The following is a 17,677-nucleotide window of genomic DNA, read 5'->3' on the forward strand; positions in this document are numbered from 1 at the left end:
CCAGGCAGCTGGAACTTTGAAAAGAGACACTGAGTATGGAGCTGTGGAAGTGATTGATGGAATGCTGCTTTAGATTAATAAAGAAACCCAGGCTTTTTTTTTTTTTAATAGGAGTAAATTGCATTCATGTGTTTCAAACAACTTAAACTTCGAGTCAAGCAGTTGTAATATCAAAGGGGTTGGTAACAAAGTCAGTTTCCCTCAGGTGAGGGATCAAGCACTGAGAGGTGAGCTCTGCCTAACTGGCTCTGCAACCTGAAAAATAAAGCATAACTAACTCTGAAAAGAAACTTTACAGCCTTCCTGGGTATTACTGCATGTAGGAACAACGTAAAATAAGTAGAACCTCAAATTTACTGTTTTTATGACCAAAGAAAGTGTTTTGATATCTGTCTCTAGCTTATCTGCCTCATTTCCTTCAGTGGTAATGGATAGTTGTGATAACAACTACACTGATGCTACAAAGCACTATAAAGGACATCTTGAAAATCTTTAAGTAATAGTATTAGAAATGCAAATAAGCATTAAGTCAGAAGTAAACACGGCAAAAAATAGATTATCTCCAGCTTTGTTACACTAGCTAAAGGAGACCTAGAGCCATGAGCAGTCCAGCTGGTGAGAGGAAGTGAGAAGTTTCTTTAAGTGGTCAATTAGATTGAAAAGCAACGTAATAGGGCATAAATGCAACTTCACTGTAAGAAGTCAGGCTTTGCTTTGTGAAGCATGGAAACTGCCTTATGGCATAAGAAAATTCACTCTTGATTGGTTCGTGTAACTTCAGGACCTTTGATGGAAGTAAGATGTGAACAAGTTAAAGGAATTATTGAGATGAGGTGATTTCTTTATGGGAAGAAAAAAAGCAGATAGCTAAAATATCTTTATGCAGTGGAGCATATTTACCATTAATCTTTAAATTTGTGAGTTTCTTAATGGCAGAAACTTTTCCAACAGAAAAAAAGAAACTCAGCAGTGATGCATATTTATAGTGTGCTGATCACTGGGGGATTCTGAGGTACATGTGAAGGAATTCTTCTTTGGTTGATCGTGCTTCAGTGTTTTAAATTTGCAGAGCATTCTTGCATAAGATTTTGGCTACTCGGCCTCTCGTAGTAGTTTTCAGCCTCAAGAGGCTGGGGGCACTGAGAACCTCATAGCTCTGCAGCAGTTCCATGGAGAGCCTGTCACTTCACGTTTCAAAAACTTGGCACACAGACTTTATGAAATAGTAAAATGTGTTTATACAAAGCTTGGCGAGCTGTTGGATCAAATGCTTGTGAAAGTGATTGCTTAGATCTCAGAGAATGGCTTGGGTATAAAAATAAGTTTTCAGATGGAGTAACAACTGGGTTTGGCTTTTTCAGCCTAGACTGGAATATCAGTTGGGCATGTTTCTAGTGAACTGATTATTTCTGTGAAAGTGGAGTATTAAAGCATTTTTTAATAGGCGGTCAGATCTGAACAGTGTTGGTCTGACATTTGCATGTCATATGAGCGTATTTTGGAAGATACTGAACACCTGAGCATCTTTTCCAGTAGTGTTTGTGTGGCCTGATGAGATCTCGAAATATTACTTTTATTATATGCTTAGGTAAGTAAGGCTCCTGGCTTTGTAGAGTTTCAGTATCTTTGTAGTCCAGAAGGACTAGAAAATAGATCTCTATGTAAGCTAATTGCTTGTTTCTGTATGTACTGAAGCTGCACTGGTGGCTTTGAGGGGGATGGAAGTAAGAATATGGAGATAAACCTTGTGGCTGCAATTCAGCTGTCAGTGTTAACTACTTTAGTTCTTCATGTGTCTGGAAAACCTGCTGTTTTTGTGTGCATGTCACCTCAAAAATAGCATGCTGACATCGCTAATGTTTCTTTGGACACCAGCTCACATTTGTCCAGTAAAACAAAGAATACTCTTACTCCTCTTGTGACTGGGGAAAAATAATTTGTTTTGCATCATACTTTTTCTTGCTCCGTTCCTTGCTCTTTTTTCCTCACAGTTTCAGTCACTGTGGTGTGTTTAGTTAAGACTTCCTGTGCCTCCTTACTGCAGGAGAGGCAATTTGTAGGAAAAAGTGTGAGTTGGAATTTCTGTGTTGTGTTGTTGTTGTTGATGGTGTTGAATATGTCTGAATTATTTTCATGTATGCTTTAGGAAGATCTATCAGTTCACGCCACTGCAGGGTATTTCTGTTCCATCATCTGTATGTCTTCTCACCTGCAGGAGTGTGTCTGGACACGTCAGCAGGCTGGGAGAGTACTGCTGTTAGTCAGGAACACACCAGGAATAATGGGATTCAGAAATTAACTGGAAACAGGCTGTTCTTGGTTCTGCAATAGCCAAGGTATCACTTGTAAAAGCTGAGTCTGGTCTAAGGGGGCAAAAGCTCTCTAGTTCTTGCTAGTTCTCGCTTGTGCTTGCTTTTAGGCTAACAACTGAGCTGGCTGCATTTTAACACTGCGGCCTTGTTGCTGGTCTTTGGCTTAAAGTATGGCTGCGGGCAAAAGAAGTTATTAAAACAAAATCGCCAACAAGACTTATAACAAAAACCTAACTATGTAGTATTTCTAATCTTCTAAGCTTTTAAAAAGCAGGTGGGTGCAGGGAAAGGCAGGAATATGAAGCTTCCAAGATGGTGTGTGCAGAAAGGCTGGAGCTGGGGGCTGCTGCCCCTCCTCTCCTGTTTGTGAGTACTCTGGGCTTGGATCTAAAGGGGAGTCTCTGTTGCTCCATGTGGTGTCAGCGTGCAGAAGTGTGGATGTTAAGTTCTTAATGGTGGTATGAAGTGCTCACATCATCCAGAGGCTCAGTGAAAGTTAGGGAAAGGCCATGGTCAGAGTAAGTATGAATCTTATCTAAGAATGCTGGCTTTGGTTCCTGCCAAGTTGCCTTTAGTTTTACATAATTATTCTTTTTTAATATCATGAATCATATTATTTGATGCAGATGTGAAAAGTCTTGATAAAGAGAGAAGTGTTGTGGGGAGCAGCCACACTGAAAAAAACAGGTGCTTCTGTGGTGTGGCTCAGGCAGCTGGGATTTCTGCACGTGGGGCTGAGTTGCACAGAGATTGCATCTGGTCACAAGTATGACTGGCATCACTTTGGTGGTGGAAAACTTACAGCTTAGAACAGACAGAGACAGTCTGCGTAATCTGCTAAATCAGTATTGGTGTAACAGTAATTTATGTGCACTTCTCCCATATTGTTATTCTTCAGAACTGAATTTATTGAACTCATAGAGCACAAGTGTGTCAGGAAGTGAAACTTAGGCTGGAGCTGACCGAATGCTACAAATGAGCAATGCTGGGGTTGCAGTCACAGGGCAACGAGTGCCTGGATGCTGCAGCTACCCTTGCTGTTGAGAGACAGCTCCTTGATGTGGCAAGGAATACATGCTCTTGAATGTGTACCTGCAGCGTTGTGTGCCACGTGTTTGAGAGTCTGTGATATGTTATTATTTAAACTTCATATTTGCTATTTGACGTTGTCTGGAAGTTTGGTGTTCTTAATTGACAGTTGTAGTTGCCGTTTGCAACTGCAGTCCTGTGGTGGGCTGCATCACACAGATATTGACCCAAATCAGAGAGCAATGGATGCGATCCTGAGCAATTGCCTTTCTCTGCAGCAACATCTATACCTATTATGATGTGAGAGCAGCTGTGTTTTGCTCCTCACTTCCATTTTTGTTTTTTTCTTTTCCCCTGGATAAACTTGCCAGCTTGGGGAAGCTAGAATGGGTGGAAGTGTTGGTGCCTTGCTATGTGATCTCTGTATAGCCAGGTAAACCTAAATATGGGGTAATGTGCAAATCCTGAGAACCCTTCCTAGCAGTGAGTGCTGCTAAGGTGTGAGAAGATGCAGGAGAATTAAGGCAAACCTGTCTGACTAGTTGTCTGTGTTGCCTTCTCATGAAAAACCCTGAGCTAGGAAGAGCTAATTGCTATTTCATAATTGTGCTGAGAGCTGATAGCACAGCTACACCGTGGCTCTGCTTCCTGCCCAGAAGGACCGTGTGAGTGGTGATGAGTAATTCTCGGTGCTTCCCACAGGCTCTCACATGTGGTCTCTCCTGTAGTGATTTTGTCCTTTCTTCTTTCTATCACTCTCTGAGCACAGAGATGAGCCAAGCTGTGTGGCCTGGGCCTGTCTGAACGCAAGCAGCACTCAGCTGGTGTTTCATTTTGTGCTAGCACACGGGTGAGAAACTTCGGGGTGGTGGCAGGAGATAAAGGGGAAAAAATGAGATGAGTGTGGGTGATGAGAAGCAGGAGAGGTTGCATTTGAGAGAGAAACAGATGGAGACTATTGCCAAGTTTGCAGAGGAATACTCATGCTTAAGGTGGCCCATAAGAACCTATGAAGGAAAACCTCTCAAGATTTAGTGTTCAAGATTTAGACAAAGAGGATAAGAAGGTTTCTGTTACAGAAGGAGAAGTTAAGAGTTTCCTAATAACTTTGCACGAAAAGGAAATGAGAGTAGAAGGAGAAATGTGTCCCTTTCTGCACCCCATTTGGTAAGATGGTACAATGCAAAGTGGAAGAGGGGCTAGATTAGGAGCTGAATATTTCTCTTCTGAACCACTGGACAGAAATTTAACATGTTGATGTATTTCGGGGTCATACAGTATAATCCCTTGTATTGTAGTGAAAGTGTTTCTTTGTAACTTTACTTTCAAGTTTATCCCATTATGCATGGTTTAAAAAAGAAAGCAAACTCAGAAATCGCTGCAATTCAGAATGCTGCAGGCTTGGTTGCAAGTGTGACCACAGTTTCTGTGGACTAGTCTAACTGAATTCCACTAGTGACTTGATTAGCAACTTCATGACATTTTCCTCTATCTTTTGAAAATATCTTCTGAGAGGTTGATTCTTCTGTGGCCTTAATCAAACATGTGACTTGTACAGATGCTGTCTGACCCAAGTCTTTGTCCTCTTTTCTTTTTAATAGAAATTCACATTGCAAAGTAAAACTATATTTGCATACACTGACTGCTGCTTAACACATAGTTGAGGAATTCATACAGTCCATGTGTATAATATAGGAAAGGATCTTTAGAAGTGATTTTCAGCTCTTACATTTGGCTTCCAAAGATGTGTTGATTCTTGAGCTTGTTTGCTGGCATTGAAGAACTGACTCAGGCTGCCCTTTTCCAGTTTCTTGTGCAAACTATTAGAACTTAAAGTATCAGGACTTAAAAAGATTAATTCATTTCAGTACCAACAAGTTTGCCTGAAGGAATGCTGAAACTTGTCTAGGGCAACTGCATTTGGATCAAATTGTCTAGCTCAGCATGTGACTTTTAGGAAATGAAGAACAATTTCTATGTAGCAAAGACAAAACCTTTACTGTTTTGACTTGACTTATGAGTGAATGTATCTAAATAATTTAGCTTTAGAAAGCACCTTCCTGCTCTGGAGACTTTGTTTATATGGATCATTTGACTGTCAGTTAGGTGACTGACAGGTAAAAATGCTATCTGTGACGACAGTAGAAATAATGACTCTTGTGAGTTCAGCTATCTGAATAGATTTCAGAAGGAATAAACTACAGAAACATTTTAGATCCAAATTGGTTGTTACTAGCAAAATTCTGTGATAGTCTGTAAATCAGTGGATACTTCTGCATCTGAATTTCTCATTAATATTTTTCTTAGTCTTTTCTGTGAGAGCATGTCTTTGCTTAAGCTGTACGTTTTGAGAGAATACATGAAATATTAGCATGTCTGATAAGACTGGCTGAAAGGAATGTTGTAGAAATTAACTGACCTTTGCAAAATTAGTGGGCATTTTCTTTACAACTGGAAAAAAAAAAGTATCTTACTGTGAGAAAGATTGAAGGAGCAGGGATTATGGGAACAGTTGACATTACAAAGAACATTGTTTGCTTCTGTGTTTTTTGGGATTAGCAGTTTTTTAATAAATTTTTGATTGAGGCTTCTGCGTAACTTCTTGTTTTACCCTCAGTTGTCATCTGTTTTCCACAAGGTTTACAATTTTGGACAGCTTTGGGGTTATTCATTGTGTAGATGAAACCACACAAGAAGTCAGGCATTCCAAGAGGCAGAGCCTCAGCTACAGCTGCCTGTGCGTGCTGAATTGCTCACTCCTGGATAAGGGCTCTGGTGTAAGTATGAATTGTGGATAGCCTTAGACAGTACGCTTTTAAACATAGGTTCTCAGAAACTGGACCTTATGTGTAGTAAGGTTATTTTGTTGATTTCCATTTGCCACATGTAGAAGATGCAGTTGATTCTTTTTCGGTCAAGTGAAAATAAACATAATAGGCAATTGATTGGGAGGCAGAAGCTTGATCTTCTGGGAAGGAAACAACATCCAGAGGTGAGGGATGACACTGCTGCTACTTTGAGGCACTGTATATGGTTTACTCATGCATTAATTGCGTAAAAAGTCAATCCTTTCCACATGGGCAGAAAAGGTTTCCTGCCTGTTCTGTCCCTGCTTCCTTTCCCTGCCCTAACTGGAGTGCCTGCAGCATCCAGGCAAGTAACATGGGACTGCTCTGTCTGCAAGTGCCTTGATCAACTCTCATAGCTTTGTGATGTCATGGAGACCTGTGCCTGAAGAGGTCTAGTGGCAGAAGGCTGCTGATGCATGAAATTCTAGCAGTGTGAAGTGAACTGTTTGATTCCCGAGTAGACCATTCTAGGAGAGGGTCTTCTTACCTTATGGTTCATGGATTTTGCAAATATAAAGGTGATTAGAGAAGACGATCAGCAGCGTTAAAATTTCTGTGAATTCCCATGGATTGATGATAAGATTTTAGTACATTGCTCAGTGAGAGGCGCTGTATTTCTGGCTTTGTTCAGTGCCGTTAGTGTAGCAGTGGGTTTCAGTCCTCTTTCTGTACAGCATTCCTGTTTGAGCTGTTAGCATGTTCCCAAGGACACTGCAGACTTCAAAGTCAGCTTTGTGTTTGTTCCTTTTATTAAAAGCAGTCAGTGTAGAGGATAACCAGTTGTTTCTTTGCCCAGTTCTGTCATGCTTTAAATGAGAAACAGAGGTAGACAAATTACCAAATTTAATTTGACCTTCAGTTCATGTCAACCACAAGACCATTTCAAGTGAAATGCCATTTATTCTACCTTTAGCATGAGTTCAGTGATGAGGAGAAAATGTTGGTGTAAAGTTTTGACCAGGCTATGCTAGTAAGCTACTAAGAAAAGCGCAAGAGAAGCCTGTTCTCACTGTGGGGTGCATGGACTTCAAGTTCCAAAGAAATCACACCTGATTTCAGTTCCATAGGAACAGATAGAGATTACTGACCAAAGATTGTCTTAATTGTTGGGAAGTAGCAGGACACTCTTATTGGTTGGAATGCATCTGTATGTATGTGAAATCTTGATCCTCTCCCATTGAAGTATGGGGAAAAAGTAGTGACACTCCGTTAGTATTGAATCCTGCTTCTTTCTAACAATTTGGACTGTAGCTTTTGAACATATTTTACATTATTAACTTGAGTTTGAACATGAAATTAGTTAATTAAGAATTAGATCTGTGTTATGTTAGTAAGTTTTCATGTAGTTATGGCAAAGACAGTTGAAGATTTCATGTGTTCTTTGTTGAGTTGGAAAGTCTGAAGAAAACAGAGTTCTGCAGTGCATCAGGCTGAGGTTCTTGCAAAAGAATTACAGGTTCCTCAGTATTTGGTGCTTTGACAGTATTTTCCTGCCTGTGGAAGTTGTAGTATTTAGCTAGATTTGCACTGCAGAAAAAGACCTGGCGTGCTGGGCTGTGTATTTACTGTAGGTTTTTACACTGTGGATTTAGAACTTTTAAAATTACTGAAAAACAGATGGCTAATATAATCAAAGGTTGTGGTTAGACACAAACATTCTTCTTGTAAGTGATTTTGTGAAACAAAAGGCAGACTCATTTTTGGCAGAGTTTAATGGACCCTAGATCTGTAGCCTTGGCACATAATTCACTGATAAGTAAAAGCTTGTTTCTTCCTTCTTTCAGAAGGTTTTTTTCTCCTTGCTGCTTCTCAGATGCAGTAGCCTTTCCAGAAGGGAGGTATTTCCTAAAGCTGTTCATTACCTTGTAATCAAGCCTGTCTAGAAAGAAATAAGATCAGGTACAGCTATGTCCCTTACTTTAATACAGCAAACACTGGAAGAAATTACCTGGAGCGGCAGAATAATTCTACAGCTTTCAAAATTTAACATGAACACTCCAGCTTTTAAATTTATAAACAGGCTGTCAGGTCTGCTTATGCCAATCTGCTATAAAATGAACCTACTCGTATGAAATTCACAGTTCTCACTCACTCAAGATATTTTGGAGGCATGCTAATTTTAGCAGTTGCACCAGTCCTGTGGCTGGTTGAGGTCCTGTGCATCTTCCACACTGGCTATGGAGTGGAAGGGGCAGTGACTGAAATTGTGCTTTCTTTCCTTTTTAAGATGTTTTGTTCTTAAAACATAAGGGCTGAGCTATGGCTAATGTGATTTCCAGTTTTCTGTTGTTACAGAGATCTTAAACATCTGTCACTGGCTGTGGCTGCAAAATAGTCTCTGTTAGCAGTTTCTGTGCTTTAATTTTATGACTTAGGAACTACAGGAAAAAGGAAAATAATTTGGTTAGGTCAGGTCTAATGGTTCTGGAATAGTTTTAGTTGTGTTACATTGCTGTCAGCAGGTCTCTATTCCCCATTCTCAGTTTGATCCAGTCATAGTGGGGTAAATGAGTATTTTTTATGACATAAAGTGTGAATAGTGCTCGGATTACTGATTTTTATTAATCAGCTGTCACCTCATCTCACACATAAAGAGCATCTGCCATAGGTGGTATGACAATATTTTTTTTCATACATAGCATATTTTTTGAGATTCCATGAAAATGATGCAATATAAGCAAGTCATGTTTAAAGGCCATTATCCTAGAAGTGCTTTAAGAACTTCCCTCCTCTTTATTATGCATCTCTGAGTCCATAGATTAGTTTCTGAAGGAATAACAAGCAGAAGAGCAGCCATGTAAAGTGTTTCTTAAAGATATACCAGAAGATATTCTACGGACAATGTAATGAAATTAGGGTGTAGGTCAGCTTCTAATAGGACAGTGTGATAACACCCGGTGTCTGTTAATAGCATGATGCCCATGGTACTTTTAACACGATCCCTTTTACATGTCTGTGATGTGTCAGATTTTCCAGCAGGCTAATCTTAGTGTAATTGTTCTCTCGTGTGTTTCTTGCAATGTGTGTAATGAGAGGCAGACTTTTTTTTTTAAAGGTTAGTTATTGTGAGTATTTGCTGTATGTTCAGACATCTTGTGCAACTTACAAACTTTCACAGCGCTTGTATTGGGCTTAATTTTGGAACACTAATCTCAAACAAAATTATAAAGTTCTTCTACATCTTGTGGTTGAAGGCTTTCTAATTTTATTTATTTATTTATTTTCAAACAACACAAAAGTCATCACTTAAGTTCAATTATTATTATGAGTACTGAGTTAGCCTTCCTTTGGGGCATGCATTTATGCAAGTGCCTGATGTTGACATGTCCACAAAAAAAATTACTGGCAAAGGATTAAACTATACCTAGCGTTAAGGAACTTGGTATTGTTAGGCTTTGAAAAGGGTAATCTCTAAAATTATGTCACCTTCTCTGCCTCTTCTGGTATGTTCATGGATCACAGAAAGGCTTCATGTTTACGCTCCAGGCCTTGAGGTAGCAGAGTAAAGAGAAGTACTGCCTTCTGGTGTGACTGCCTGCGTATGCAGAGGCTGCTGATGCCATCTGGGATGCCTGAGGGAGACCTAACAGACTTCATTGGTCACCATCAGGCTGATGGGCTGTGTAGTGTTAAGGCCCCTTGTTGAAAACTGTGATTATAAAGACATGGTGAGACAGAAGGTCCAGAGAGACAGTGCACTGTGTGGCGTGTTTCTGTTCTGAAGAGTGTTTTCCTTGTGTGTACTTGAATCAAGGTTGGACATTCTCTTTTCACTGTTTTTCTATTGCATAGTAAAGACTGTCGTGCACTGTAGGTTTGTTGCCTCCTCCCTCTGCTGCTTCCAAGTTAATCTAGGTATGCGGCCACAGAAGAGATGTGAACTTTGTTGCTTACTTCTCAAGTTTAAGACTTCTGATCTAGTGCTGCAACAGTTGCATGTGAAAAGTTTGTTCAGGTCTGCTAGTGAAAACCAAGAAGCTCCATTTGATCAGTGTGGTTCTACAGCATCATGCTCGAAATACAGAGTTTTGTTTCAAAAGTGCTCATGAATATAACCTGTTAAGGTACCATCTCTGTTATAGTGGTAGATAGTTTTTTGAATTCCAGAGGGCAGAAGTGGGAAATTGCAACTGGCTTTGGTCTTGACTTCACTTAAGTCTGTATGATATTACACTTCGCTCACGCCTACTGATAAATTTTCTAAAACACTTCGTCCTATTTTGTCTGTCACCTGTGAGCATCTGTTTGTAATTGCTGTTGTATTTTCTTGTTAGGCCTCTGGAAAACTGTATACATTGTCATGTTTGTTTTTTGTTTCTTGCTTCTGTGTGATTTCTGACATTATGGTGCCTTATGAAAGACTGTTAAACTTGCTGGAACATTCTGAAATACGAAGCTTCCTACAGCTTCTTTTCAAGTTAGAAAGTTGTTCATCACCACACTCAGAATGCTACCATGTGGTGTCAAAGAGTATATCCTGTACGCAATAAACCATACCATCTTCCCAGGCAGTGTAGGTAGTGTCAGGAGGGGAATGTGCTTTCCACCCTGACCCGTGAATTCAAGCATGTGAGGAGATGTGCATGTCTGCTGTGTTCTTTCCTGTGGCCTACACGTGTGTGCAGCTCCGCTTGCAGCACAGTGAAGCCTCCTTACCAGGCTCCTGGGAATGGATGAGCATGCAGGCCAGCTGCACAGCGTGCCCACAGGCATTACTGAGACACTGAACTTCCCACTACTGGGAAATGAGGCAGAAGTTTGGTGGTCTCATCCATTATTTTCATGCTTTCATCAAATAACGTATATTTATTGGAATTCAACATGGATACTGTTCTCTAGAAGTAGATTAAGATCAACGTGTGTATTCCTGATGTCTTTCACTTGTGGCTGGTTGGAGTGTAGACAAAAAGGAGCTGGCTGAGCTGCTGTCTGAATGAGGCTTAGTACAAAGAGAGAAAAAGAATAACAGAAAATGACTCCCCAGCTTGCTGAGAAATGTGTACCATAGTGACAGTTCCTGTTACTATACTGACAGTTCTTCCCTTTCTGGAAGGATTAGGACACCTTTTCCAGTTAATTCTAGACCTTTTCACTTCTCCTGCTACTAATACTTTCTTAAGAGGATGTGGCCACGTGCTCTGTAGCTGTGAGCAGCTTGTTTCTGTTAGCCAGTGCCAAATGTGACCCATATAGGGGCTTTGTTCCCACAACACTTAGCGATCTAAATACCATGGGAGATTTTTTCAGTTAATTTCTAGGTGCTCTTCAGTGTGGTGGCTTTACTTTCACTTAGTGGAGGGAAAAAAGTTTGTAACTGATGCTGATGTCTGACTGACTGATGAACTTTATGCTGTGTCGCAGCAATTAAGAGTGTAACAAGCCATCTGTGGGATGTGGTGTTACCCCAGTACTCTGCTCTTAGGGCACTGAGCTGGGTAATTTTCCCAGGCTTTGTCCTACAAAGTCACAATTATTCTGTGTGTTGCTTACAGAGGTGAATTGTTATTTTTTGTTATTTTGTCTAGATAGATATTGAAATGCTTTTATTGTGCATTTCCAGATGATGTATAATTCATTTTATTTGCAAAGCCCTGCACTTACTTAACGTTATGCTATATACAAATAATTTTCTTAATATCTGTATTAACTGGTGTAATAGTCACAACTGTAGCTTCAGTGTGGTTATAGGCTTCCAGGCCAGTTCCTTGGCGTAGATAATTAATAATGAATTAGGTATGTATGTTAAATTAAATGTAAATTCAAGAGGGTCCATTGTTAAAAGTTTAAGAATTTAAATGATATGGATAAAAACAATAGTTTGGATCATATGCAGTTTTCAGATCCTTGGTTGTTTTTTTTCTGTATGATCTTGGGCAAGTTGTTTCTAGTCTTCCATCACCTTGTTTGTAAAAGTTTCTCACCTGATGGGAGTACTCTGGAGTACAATTGCAGTAGGTAAGACAGCGTGATGCCTTTGAAATGTTCTAATTATTCTAAATCATCTGAACTGTACCCTTGTAAGGTGAACTGGGTAATTATTTAATTATTTATTTTGAAGCCTATAGAAAGGGAAAACTGAAAGTATTACCAGAAGGTGAAATAATCATAATTTCATTTTCTGCATTGAATACTGCAAATGGAAATAAAGCCAACTGAACAAAATGTTGTCAGGACAGGATGATTTTATTCCTTTGCACTGTAGTAGTTAAAATGTAAAGAATGTTATCCTTACTGACTAGGGAGGAAAGCGCAGGCCTGAAGGACTACATCCTGACGCTGGTATGGATTTTTGTAATGAGAGGTTGCTGGTTATTACAACAGCTAGAGGAGCCTTGTGCTCTGTAACCCCAAGTACAGTCAGGAGGTTTTGAGGGTAACACCCATAATCTGATTCATTTATTTATTTATTTATTTTTAATAAAAAAGTTGTTTGTTCTTAAAATAACATAGATTGAAGTGCATCTGGAACTAGCAACAGCATCTGTTTAAATTTTTACCCCCTAGGCTGAGGGCAGTATAATTTTTCTGGGCAGTAAAGTGAAATAATGTGGGACTGGAAAGAAGGGGAACTTGCTGTAGGGATTTTGGGGGATTGAGAGTTACTGAATTGTCCTGAAATTGTAGTTGGTGAGCCACGTAAGTACATCATTACCATGGGTAATGATGGTTATCAACACTCACTTATTGCAGTTGAATCCTATTGAACCTTACTACGAGCTTAAGGAGATAATGTTGTATCTTGTGGGCTGCTCTGAAAGCAGTGCTTCCTATTTTCATTATGTTGGCCCATGATGTCAGGCAGATGTTGGTGGTGTGGCAGCAGAGGCTGAACCTTCCCACCAATATTTTGTTACGTGTTTTTACTGTGTGATAAAAGGCAGCAGAGCAGTGGTCTGACACAATGGTGTCTGACGTGGAAGTGCATATGAAACAAGTGTGTCATTGAATTCCTTCCTGCAGAAGAAATGGCACCCATTGACATTCACTGATACTTTGGCCCTGATAGAGGCCAAACAGTGGATGTGAGCACAATGAGGTGGTGGGTGATGCGTTTCAGCAGTGGTCACCTCTGCTGGTGTAGACTGCTACAAGCTCAACATGCAGGTTGTTGTTCATCGCAGTCAAAAATGCATAGCTGAGGATGGTTGAAAAATAGTGATTTGTAGTTGAGAATTTGCTCTATCAAGTAGTGTTATTGTGCTCTTTGTGTCTGTTGTAGTTTCCATGGAAATAAATGGGAGGCATTACTTTCAGGGTGACCTACATTCTACTCATTTGGTTGTTCTGATTGCTTCCCTGCAACCTGCTTCAAACTGTGGTTATTTCATGTTCTTTAACTTTGGATTTCAGAGTGCATGTAATGCGTGGGTGCCTGTGATAGCAGGCACTCAGCAGGAGTCCTATTCTTTGGTCTGGCAAACATGGACTTGCCTCGCAAAATCAACATTTTACTTCTGACATGCTATTATGTTTTAAATTGGAAGTTAATTGACAATGGCTCATAAAAGTGAGTAAGATTCTTGTAGTTTCCAGATACTTTCTGGGGAGTCTCCCAGGTGTGGGATGTGACTGTGCTACTTACTTGTGATTGCAAATATCTGAGAATTTTAGGAAAAGTCTCTTCCAAAACCATCTGTAGATCTATTTTGCAGTTACTGTTATGGTTTAGAGAGAGATGGAGAAAGTTTAGCAACATTTATTTATGAAGGAGGTATTGTTTGCAATATTTGAAATCTGTGTTTAAAGGGAAGCCTTTAAACCTGGAATATCTGTGTAATTCATGCATAGAACAGATTTACTTTCAGCTTCTTGATCTAAATCAAATCAAAATAAGTCATTGTACTTATATTAATTGATATGATACAAATCAGAGCTAAAAATGTTGATATTTTTTCTTTTTGTACAGAAAAGATGAAAAGGAATATGCACTGAAGCAAATTGAAGGTACAGGGATATCCATGTCGGCCTGTAGAGAGATTGCAGTAAGTGTACATAAAACTATTTTTACTGACATAATTATTCAACAGGTATTTTATTTTACATAATCTTTGTGTTACCTACTGTAGAGAAAATGTTTTCCTTGAAGTATGCAAGCATGAAAGTTAATCAGACATGAGCTTTTCATAAAATACTTGGTAAATATAACAGTTTTTTCTTGTGTGTGGAAGTGTTCTTGTTAGGTTAATGGTAATAGTCCTCTCTGGTATTTTATCTTGCATGCATTTGTGTTGAGAAGGAAATAAATGTGACCTTCTCAATCAAGGTTTGTTTCTAAACTGGATGATTTTTAAAAAGACTTGAAAGAAAATGATTTCCAAAGGTTACAGCTATCATTACAAGTCAGCTTGCTAACAGTGTATTTTATTTCAGACTAACATACCTGATAACAATTTATTCTCATTCTTTATCTGCTTTCCTAAGTACAGAGAAGTTTCATAGTGAAATAAAAACAGCTCTACCTGTATTTTTATTGCATGTGTTTTAAGAGGAAGAAAATGACACAGTAGTGCTTGTATGTACATGTGTTTATACAAACTCCTTCAAAATTGGTAAGAATTAGGTATTATTATGTGAGGATCAAAAATATTTAAAGAGCAAATTCTGACTGAAAATATACATTACTGTCAAAGTGCTGAATAATGAGTAAAATTTTGCAATGCAAGAATTTCCTGTGTTGCAAAATAAGTGCATTTGCTTGATTAAACATTTACCTTCTTTGAATGTTGTCAGTATGCTGAGGGCTTTTGAAATATAAGATATCATTTGTACCTACAGCTTTTTATAAGCTAATAGTGTTGCACGGATGTACAGTGTTCAGGTGTTCAGTTGATTGTGAAGTGTTAAAAATTCATGATATTCATGAACTGAGCAGTATTGCATTTAGTGTAGTGCGCACAGTAATTCTGTATCAAGAGCCACAGCAGATAAAACTACTGTCCTTTTGAAGTGCTTATCACCATAAGTTCAAGGTCACTTAGTGATTTGAGAGGTGTCTCCATTGCTGTTGATTGCTTTACACAAAATCTACCCAGTGGCCTTCTTGATAATATTTCTGCCTGTTTTGACAGGAGTGAAGTATTTCTCAGTTTCTTTGTCTCTATAGTGAGACAAAAAAGCAAAGGACAAGAATCAGTGTGTGGAATATAGTCCAAATGAGACTTTTGTCATGATAGCCCTGTGATATGGAGCTGGTGCTGTCAAACTTGGACACAACATAATAAGGAAATACTGCCAAATTACTCTGTCCTCTGATCATATATCAGTATTTCATTCCTTATTTATTTTTAAATTGTTCAAGCTTTATGCAAACAGCAGTTGCATAAATTGTTTAAATCCTATAACTATAACTGGGGATGGTGTAGCAAATCACTGCTTGCCTCAATGAAATTTTAGGATTGTCAAATATTAGAAATATGTAAAAGTGAAGTAGTTGGGAAAGTGGCTTTTCTTTTTTAGCAAACAAGCAATATTGATGGTATTTTCCTCAAAAAGAAGCAGATTTATAATTAATACATGAATAGTTAATCTTGTATTTAAAAATGTAGTGTTTACTGATTTAAGAAAGAAATATCAACCTGAAAAGGTGTTAAAATGTCATGGGTAGTTCTGACATTTAACTTTAAAAACAAAAACAACAGAAAAAAAACGCCCACAAAACAAACACACACAAAAAACTCCAAAATAACAACAAAAAAACAGCACTCCTTCTCTCCTCCCTAATATTTTTTATAAGCTCAGTGCGTGGAAGAAACAATAGTATGCTTGGTTCTGTGTGTGTTCAAAATGGTTTAGTAGTTCTGTAACTTGAAGACACTGAGAATGTGATTGAAGAATATGTTGCTGAATTGAAGGGCATTTGAGTGTAGTAGTTCAAGACTGGTTTGCATGTAGTATTGCCTAGATACTCAGAATAAATCTACTGGTTGACTTTCCCTAAGAGAATAGGCCGAGTGCTCTTTTCTACTGACATTACAAATCAAATTGATGTGTCTTTGCTTTGAAAAGCACAAAATCTGTGTTTTGTGTATATTACTATGAACTTCTCACAGAAAGAAGGCTTATGTCAGCAGAGACATCACAGTGGATCCTGGGGCGAGTGATGATTAACAGTTTTTTCAGCTGTAGGGTGGTATCTTCTCTTCAGCCTGGAGAAGAGAAGGCTCTGAGGAGATGTTATAGCAGCCTTCTAGTACTTGATGGGCACCTACAGGAAAGCTGGGGAGGGACTTACTTATAAGGTCAGGTAAAAGCAGGATGGGGGGAAATAATTTTAAACTGGAAAGAGGGTAGATTTAGATGAGATATTAGGAAGAAATTCTTTACTGTGAGGGTGGTGAGACACTGGAACAGGCTGCCCAGTGAGGTTGTAGATGTCAATGCACAAAAACCAGGTAGGTAGCGCTCAAAACCAGGCTGGATGGGGCTTTGAGCAACCTGGTCTAGAGGGAGGTGTCCCTGCCTATAGCAGGGGATTGGAACTGGATGATCTCCAAGATCCCTTCCAATCCAAACTGTTACATGATTCTCTGATCCTGCTGAAGCAGGAATCCATGTTGCACCCAGTTCTGTTGTATTAGAATGTTGAAATGCTAGAGGAGATTCTTGTGATAATAATTGTATCCAAAAGAGGTGCTAATTTCTTCCCTGTAAGTAGAGTATACTCTGAAGATAATTGAAATGCCAGCTGTTTGAGTGCCGATGAGGGACAGGTTGTTGCTGGGTTTTAGTTGTGAACATTTTTAAAAAGTAAAGCTGGAAAATATGAATGAGTTAGTGACTCACTCAGAATTTCTGTTGAATCTCACATGAGGAACTGCAGAAACTAAAGGCTGAATGGTGGTATGGGCTTATCTGAAAATCGTTAGAAAAAATTCCAATTGTGAACAGCTTAGGGGGCTTCTGTGTTATTGACTCATTACACTGTATCAGTTTATTTGGGAGAGATGATGGAGTTTGGGATTCTTGAGAGCTGTGAGCTCAGTGTAAAGCTGGATCACAGCCTTCATTAATGAACTAGGTGCTGGAGCAGAGTGCACCCTCAACAAGTTTGTAGATTGTACAAAACTGGGGAGCTGTTTTTTTTTTTTTTTTTTTTTTTTTCATGCACCAGAGTTGTGTTGCTGTTCAGAGGAGCCTCAGCAGGCTGTGGAAAAATGATTTGAGAGGAATCCCACGAAGTGCAACAAAGAGAGATGTAGAGTTCCACACAAAGGTGAAATAAGTCCAGGCACCACTACATGCTGGGAGGTGGCTCCCTGGAAAATAGCTATGCAGAGAAGGCTTTGCTGTATGTGTCACGGTGTTGTCCGTGACAGTGACCCAAGGGAAAACCGAGAAGGGAGAGGGGAGAGAAAAAGAAACTGCGTCAGTGGCCGCGCGGCCGCCCGAGCAGAGCCGCGCTCCGGGAGGGGGAGGGGGAAACGGCGGGAAGAGATGGGTCTACAAGAAAACAACGGCACGATCTGAGAAGGAGCGGTAACTTTACTA

General features: G+C 39.4%; 1 protein-coding gene across 1 annotated transcript in view; it reads left to right on the top strand.

The window, feature by feature from the left end:
* The window catches only part of CDK19 (cyclin dependent kinase 19), a 113,308-nt gene that overhangs the window by 1,074 nt on the left and 94,557 nt on the right, over positions 1–17,677 (top strand). The window contains exon 2 of the mRNA XM_065735073.1: positions 14,097–14,172. Within this exon, the coding sequence (XP_065591145.1) occupies positions 14,097–14,172 (76 nt within the window). The remainder of the gene's footprint in view (positions 1–14,096; positions 14,173–17,677) is intronic.

This window comes from Cyrtonyx montezumae, unplaced genomic scaffold (genome assembly GCF_038088225.1).
Source record: "Cyrtonyx montezumae isolate F1298 unplaced genomic scaffold, pur_monq_1.0 scaffold_0, whole genome shotgun sequence".
NCBI classification, from domain to species: Eukaryota; Metazoa; Chordata; class Aves; order Galliformes; family Odontophoridae; genus Cyrtonyx; species Cyrtonyx montezumae.